General features: G+C 38.1%; 1 protein-coding gene across 1 annotated transcript; it reads left to right on the top strand.

Moving 5' to 3' along the window:
* Nucleotides 1-3752: 3752 nt before the first annotated feature.
* On the top strand, nt 3753-7663 carry LOC133699934 (protein neprosin-like). Its single transcript, XM_062123497.1, has 7 exons — nt 3753-4456; nt 5084-5170; nt 5274-5534; nt 5690-5854; nt 5984-6037; nt 6138-6284; nt 6913-7663. Exons 1-7 carry the CDS (start codon nt 4274-4276, stop codon nt 7288-7290), a joined length of 1275 nt encoding a protein of 424 aa, XP_061979481.1. The 5' UTR covers nt 3753-4273; the 3' UTR covers nt 7291-7663.
* Nucleotides 7664-7958: the final 295 nt, after the last annotated feature.

Below are 7958 nucleotides of genomic sequence, written 5' to 3'. Positions count from 1 at the left end.
AGTTTTAGTCAGAGAAACGAAAACAAAATTATCTATGTTTTTTTTTTTATTATTTATCTCGAGACAGACAGTAATTTATTAAACACTTATTTAAGACTTGCAATATCTGTCTAGAAAATTCACCATGACCCTCTCCCTCCCTCTCTCTCTCTCTCTCTCTTAAATTTGAATATACTAGTAAAATAATATCAAGCTCTAATTCATCATAATTTTAACCATACATCTCTCATTTTAATTTTATTTGTATAATAAATCCATCAAGTATTAATCTCAAAATCCAAACCCGTGATATATATATGATGAGAAAAAATAACGAGAATGATCTTAACCATCTCTCTTGCTCCTCAAGATCACCAAAACTCCAATCCAGGCTGTATTTCCAGAAACACATGCCCAGGATAGCGATATATATATTATCCTCCACACACTTGTCAACACAGATCGCTACCTGTATTGCTCTATGGCCATGTGTCCCCAGATTCTACAGAAAAAATGACAGCGATGTTCATGATCAGATATAAAGAACAGGGTCCACGAGATCATCAAATGTTATATCAGGGTTTATTACTTGTGTTTCGTTTTTGGCATGCAAGAAATTAACACCTCCTCTAAATAATGCAGATGTCTGACAGTGATCCATGTCCATAAATTAATCTCATGCCATCTTGCTGTTCATGCAATGGTATTTTCATGACAGTTCAAGAAAACTGACCCCCGGCCCCTCCATGATCTCGAACAGTGGTCAAGAGGAGAGCACGTCCTTTGACCATTAATAAGCTAACCTTGCCATGCAGGGGGATCGATGTCTGCAACTAATTAATATATGGTGGTGAAATAATTTTGATCGTTTTATTATTTGTATATAATTAATTAGTCTAAAAACAAGTGAATATTAAAAAAAATGGAAATATTTTTTCATAAATTAAATTCAAAATCTGGGGTGAAAAGACAACATAAATGAACTTTAGAGAATGGGTCCAACCATACAGGTGTCTTGTTATTTCAATGCATGCAAGTATGGAGGAGGGAAGTGGGCCGTGGGGCCAAAATCATATAGATGACGACGACGACGTGTGGAGCTATGGCCACGTGTCATATCATGGAAATGGACAAAGAGGTCCTGCAGCAACTGACAGAAATACAAAATAGTCCTACCAACCACACATTTACCATATATACAAATCTATACACATATTTTATTTTATTCTTGTTTTGTTCATTTTCCTCGTGTAAATTCTGTGAGAAAACACTAAATTAATACTTCTTTCAGTGTTTTTTTTATAGTTTTAATATCCTAGTGTTAAAAATAAAAAAATATTTTGATATTTTTTTTTAAAAAAAAAGCATGCTATATAATATAATAATGATGGATTAAGCATGACATGCTGGAACTAATTACCGGTGCTTCACATGCATGTAGCAGCAATGTTGGAAATATAAGTAGATATTCATGAAAAAAACAATTATGTATTTAGTTATTGAAGATTCCCAAATAATTACCGTGCTTCCCACAAGTTGCTTCACTGGCGTCAAAATATAAGTAGATAATTATGAAAAAAAAAACAATTATGTATTTAGTTATTGAAGATTCAGTTATAATTAACAAGAATCTTCTAAACGGCACGAGGACTGGACAGTGCTTATATTCTTTTTGGACCTTTGAGAATCTTTTCACTTCTACCACCAAACAATTTTTTTTTCTCAGTTTAGCCCTTTTAAAATGTGCTGGCTGGGAATTGTACTCGATGATTTGTTTTGATTTATTTTCATGTGGTCATCGAGATGTAAATATAACATACTGGTATTGTTGTGGCTCTTGATTTAAAAAAAAATAACATTGAGGGACCAGATTGAATGGAAGGCAACAATGAAAGGGTTGACTTGTAATTAGCCAGGAGAAAGACCGGAGCCCTTGGCCTTAACGATGGCTCTGTCACCATTTTCCCATTGGATTCTCCTTTGCTACCATTACTTGCCATCAGCAGCAGTAGTCAATCCTCCTTTTCACATTTCTCTCATTCCTGCCCTTTTCCTCGTGATGTGTGCCGTTTTCGCACGGGTGTGCCTCTCTTCTTGCACGAGTTTGTTACACGTGTACGGATCATGATGCAGCCACACGTGGTAAGGCCTCCACGGTACACACCATGGCGTTTGATTGTTATTTTTGGTAACACGTCACCTCGTTCGTGTACTGTAAACAGTGGCGGTTGCGGGGTTAAGGGCGACGGGCAGGCGCGTGAGGTAATTAACGGCGTTAAAAAGGACATGACGGTGGCTACAACTAGTAGCCCAGTGCTGCTGCCTCGGTGGTCGTAAACGAGGTGCCGAAGAGAAGGCGGAGGAGACCCTTGCTCGGGAACAAGAATTTCTGTTTGGTCCCCTCTAATTACCAGAAATTACTAACTTCACTATTATTATTATTAAATATTTATACGTGAGATTTGAAAGTATTATTTTTAATATTAGTATATTAAAATAATATGAAAGCATAAAAAAATAAATATTTTAAAAACGGAAAAACGAACAGTAACACAGTAATTAACTCGCGGTGACTGTTATCAGGTTAACTTCGCTCTCTGGGTGAGCTTGCATGCGATTATGTTTCTTGTACGGTGGACGTCTTGATTATTGATGGCTAATGTGTACGATCCATCAAGGCTCTTCCTCTACATTTTCACGAGAGGCGGACGCTTAATTAAAGCCAACAAAGACAAGTTACCCTTGTCAATTTGAGTTACCAGTAGTAATGTTTTGTTTTTAATGCCTGGGAAATGTAAACGAGGAGGGCTTGAGAGTTGAGGTTGCATGCATGAGAGAGCTCGAATCTGAGCTAACGTAAGCGTTGGTCCATGAAGCCGAACACCTGTATTAAACTAGAATCTGCTTCCACCATTTTTTAAACTCAATCTTGTGTATAGGCCTCTCTCTCCTGCTCTATTTCTGGCAATAAAAACAAGGATGGCCATTTTTTTACAAAATGTTCTCTCTTTGTTAGATATTTGAGCTCCTACAGCTTTGACATGTTCTATTGGCATGGAAAATGGTGCCCTGTGCCTCCTTCGTTTGAGCAAATATTGGACCGTGAGTTTTAGCACTTCTCTCTTTTGTGTTTAACCAGTTGATTCTAGAATTATATGGCCATTATCCCACCAAGCCTTGTCATAGAGCATACGAACTACACTTGGTTTCCTTTATTAATTATTAGAAAAATCAACACTGTGACCAGACAGAAGAATCTCTGCCTAGAGTGTTAACGCAAAAACATGATCGTGGATGAGACGCAAGTTGTAAGCGATTCCCCGCTGAATCGTGGTCAAAGGGCCATGGAGATTACCATCTCAAGCACAAACAAACCTATTTCTCTAAAATTCAAGCAGTCGAAGCAAGCAAACAACAACAATAATAACCGTGGTAACATTTGTGCTGGCCATAATGTTATAGTTACTCTCTATTGCCATCAATTCTATAACCCTTTTACCTGGAACCACAATGAATAAAAGATTACCATTATTTGAAGAAATTTGTAAGTGTGGGGATCAATTCTGAACAAAAAGTGGGGCAAATGGGGAGCCTAAAAGGGAGGGCCTCACAAAAAGCAGGCTTTTGAAAAAGACAACGAAAAATGGTTAGTTTTTCCACCACCACTCCCTTCCCCATCCTCCACAAATCCTACTTAATCCCCATTTCACCCCTCTTATCTTTAATTAAAAAAGTACAAAGATAGATAAATAAAACAATAAAAAATTGCTTTCTTTCTGTGAGAGAGGAGTGAAGGACAATAAGATCACATGGTGGAAATTGGAAACTTGGAAAACCAAAGTGGGGTTTAATCTATTTGTTAACAGGAGGGGGGGAAGAGACATTTTAATAATAATAAAAAAAAGTAGAGAGAGTCATGGAGAAAGAGAAAATGACAAGAAAGGTGATTTTTTGAAGAGAAAGAGAGAGAAAGAAGGTGTTTTTCAGAGAGAGAGAGAGAGAGAGAGAGAGAGAAGGCAGAAGTGGGCAGAGAGCTTGATTGGATTTTCTGGAGGAAACAGAACACAACAAGCAAGACCCACTTCAAAGCTAGGTGGGAGCTGAGGGGTGCGTAGGATAAGCAGAAGCAGAAAAAGTTTGTCTTTTAAGCGCTCTTCACATTATTCTATCCCTTACATGGTGTAGCGTGGTAGTGTAGTAGTGTTTGCTCCTATGCTTAAGCTTTAACCTGGGTGCGTAGGATAAGGAAGAGTTTGCTTTGGTTCTTTTGTGGGATCTTTTTTTTTTGGTGAAGATGGGTTCTTGTGCTTATGGTGGTTGTGTTCATTTTAGCACAAGCAGACTTTTGGTTTTGGTATTTTGCTTGTGCAGTTTGGTTTCGCTATCTTGTGCTGCTAGATTGAGTGTGTCAAGACAGAAACTTGAGGTTCAAAAACACTTGGACCGCTTGAACAAGCCAGCTGTTAAAAGCATTGAGGTACTTTTGTTTTGTTTTTTTACTTGAGGTTCCGTTTGGTGACTGAGAAACCGAGGGAAAGTGAAGGAAATTATGTTTTTAAAGTTTTCTTCTTTTCTTTGCCTATATGGATTGGTTTAAGAATTTAGCCCAAACTAAGCCTCATAGTGATTTTATGTGGTTTTGTATTCCTTTTATTTTCATTTGGTTTCTAGCATTTTCTCAGTAAAGTGGGTTAGGAATGTAAACGGGTTTTCTTTAAATCTCCCTTTTTGTTCTGTGATGATCATCAATTTTATTATTTTTCTTGAAATTTTAATATTTGGAAGCAACAATGATGCTTCGATTATTTTCCATCTCTCTTTCTTTATCTCCACATGATGATGTCCTTTTTGGAGTTATTGAAGCAATAAAGAAAGAAACTGCAAATTTTTATTGTTTTTGGCACTTCACATTTTCTAAGCAACAAAGCATGACATTAATGCAAGTGGGACTGTGGTTTCTCTTTTGCTTTCAATTTTATGTGGACATAACTCTTAAGACGTTGCTGATATACAAGCTTCTAGCATGATTTGATAGGACTGACAAATTTGTGGTATTGCTGCAAGATTTCTCACTATCTTCCTTGGATTTTTGATGGCTATACAGAGTCCAGATGGAGATATAATTGACTGTGTTCACATGTCTCATCAGCCAGCTTTTGATCACCCCTACCTCAAAGACCACAAGATTCAGGTCAATCTTCTTCAGCCACACACTTCAAAGTCTATCTATTTTTCATGTTTTTGGTTTTTACTGTTACTGATTCTATCAGTTGGGTTTGTTTTTGGTTAATTAGATGAGACCTGGTTACCATCCAGAAGGCCGAGTCTTTGATGATAACAAGGTATCTACAGAATCCAAAGAAAGAACAAACCCGATTACTCAGTCGTGGCATGTGAATGGTAAATGCCCCGAGGGTACTATTCCCATTAGAAGAACAAAGAAGGATGATGTTTTAAGAGCTAGCTCCGCGAAAAGATATGGCAAGAAGAAGCACAGAGCAATCCCCCAGCCCAGGTCTGCAGATCCTGATCTCGTCAATGAAAGTGGCCACCAGGTAAAGTTTCTTCCCCTTATTCCTTCTCTTATACATAAATTTATGTGAAGGCATATTTAAAGTAGCTTTTGTCATCAACTTTGTTGATTCTGTCATGCTCTATTTGTTCCCAATGTTCATATTCTTTTGTCTGACAATATTTTTTGGGTGATTAGCATGCAATAGCTTATGTGGAAGGGGATAAATACTATGGAGCAAAAGCAACCCTTAATGTATGGGAACCCAAAATACAGCAGCCTAATGAATTCAGCTTGTCTCAGCTGTGGATACTGGGAGGCTCCTTTGGTCAAGATCTCAACAGCATTGAAGCTGGTTGGCAGGTATTATTCCAATTAGTTTAATCTTGTTTTGGCCAGAAATAATTCAATTTTATTATGGAGTCAAATAACCCCATCTCGTTTTTCCTACATCATCCTTTATTTTAATGCTTTCAATGTGGATGGAAACAGGTTAGCCCGGATCTGTATGGCGATAACAACACACGGCTCTTCACCTACTGGACTGTGAGCTGCTAGTCCTGTCGCTCATTAATTAGTCATGAAATTTTCATGGATTAACTAATCGATTTCACTCGCTATTGTATTACTTGTGCAAATATTACAGAGTGATGCATATCAAGCCACAGGCTGCTACAATCTCCTTTGCTCAGGCTTTATTCAAATCAACAGCGAGATTGCAATGGGTGCAAGCATCTCTCCTGTTTCTGGCTATCGCAATTCCCAATATGATATCAGTATACTTGTCTGGAAGGTAAAATCCAAGGCCCTCTCATTCACATTCAGCTCCAAGTTGAATAGCTAAAGGCCTAGTCATTAGTAAGGTTTTCAGCATATAGGAGCCCAAATATAAAAACGGAGTGACTGATACCTTCTGAGGCGCGTGTGAAATCTACGGATATTGTCCCTCTGAAGGGGAAGATGGTTCTTTGGCCGTATTTGAAGCTATGTATTATAGAAGCTGGGGTGTCAGAAACATCATTGTGGTGCAGATGCTGAGAATCTTTTGGCATTATCTTTTGATCATTGGTTTGGACACTCATTGAGTTTTGAATAGATAGTAGGACATACATTGACCCCGTTGGGGCTGCTTTTGCACAGTAGTTACATCAAAATTTGAAGTTTTTTTTTAAAAAAATTTTGTTTTTAAATTGTTTTGAGATGATTTTTAAAAAATAAAAAAATATTTATATAAAAAAAACATTTTGAAAAGTTACTAATATTTTCCCAAACCTTTACCTTACATAGCATGGCACAGGCATGACTTAGATACTATTGTAGAACATTATTGTTGTCTAGCTCAGTACTCGAGGACGACTCACCTATTTACTCGAAGCACACCTTTTAAGTTTTGAACTTTAGTTGTTTCGAAACTCTTGCAGGATCCAAAAGAGGGGCACTGGTGGATGCAATTTGGTAATGACTATGTGTTGGGTTATTGGCCTTCTTTCCTGTTCTCATACCTAGCAGATAGTGCTTCCATGATTGAGTGGGGAGGTGAGGTGGTGAACTCAGAGCCTGATGGTCAGCACACCTCCACTCAAATGGGCAGTGGTCGTTTCCCTGAAGAAGGGTTCGGCAAGTCAAGTTATTTCAGGAATGTTCAAGTTGTTGATGCCTCCAACAATCTCAAGGCCCCCAAAGGGATTGGCACCTTCACTGAGCAATCCAACTGCTATGATGTTCTAATTGGCAATAATGGGGATTGGGGCCATTACTTTTATTATGGGGGCCCTGGTAGAAATGAAAATTGTCAATGAAGTGAAACACACCCTCCCATTTTCACCCCTCCCCATATATTCTCTCCCTATGTATCATTTAACCTAGTGTAATGCCTCCCTCCCTCTCTCTCTCTCTCTCTCTGTCTCTCTCTCTCTTGTATACCCCTTTTTAGTTTTTACTGTTAGGTTGGGCTAGTGAACGTGACATCTCTGAAGTTGGAAGTTTTGACCCTTGTTTTTTTCACCAAGATTCTCCATGCAAGTGGCTGGGGAAGTGGCCAAGTTTCTCAAAAAGCTAAAAGAAACTGTGGCCTTTTACTCTACCTGTGCTCTATTTGTTTGTTAATACTTCTTCCTTGGGAGTGGTTTGTTAGTGAATGAATGAATCTCTCACCTTTCTTGGCCATGAAAACATTGAAGCATGCCACATTTTCTTTGTTCCTCCACATGTCAATCGTTCATTCCTCAAAACGAAAGGGATTCTTCCATTTTCATTTCATAAAGGCTTCCGATTAGAGATTCTTTGATGCAAGTGTCTTAAATTAAGATAGGTTTTACAAGATTGGCATGATGCTAAAATGTCAATTTCTGGCAACAACCTACAATGTGCAGGAAGAGATGTCCTGCAAGCATTGTAAATGGGTTTTGTTATGTGAGTAGAGTGGAGAATGTCGGTTGATTTACCGCTCAGATCCATAATCCAAGGT

This window comes from Populus nigra, chromosome 1 (genome assembly GCF_951802175.1).
Source record: "Populus nigra chromosome 1, ddPopNigr1.1, whole genome shotgun sequence".
Lineage (NCBI taxonomy): Eukaryota > Viridiplantae > Streptophyta > Magnoliopsida > Malpighiales > Salicaceae > Populus > Populus nigra.
The sequence above is the reverse complement of the archived record's forward strand: the minus strand, read 5'-3'. Positions and strand labels throughout refer to the sequence as shown.

Coding starts and splice junctions, on each gene's coding strand:
- LOC133699934 (XM_062123497.1), top strand. CDS start 4,274: ATGGGTTCTTGTGCTTATGGTGGTTGTGTTCATTTTAGCACAAGCAGA. Junction 5,535..5,689: donor TCAATGAAAGTGGCCACCAG/GTAAAGTTTCTT, acceptor TTGGGTGATTAG/CATGCAATAGCTTATGTGGA. Junction 6,038..6,137: donor GGCTCTTCACCTACTGGACT/GTGAGCTGCTAG, acceptor CAAATATTACAG/AGTGATGCATATCAAGCCAC.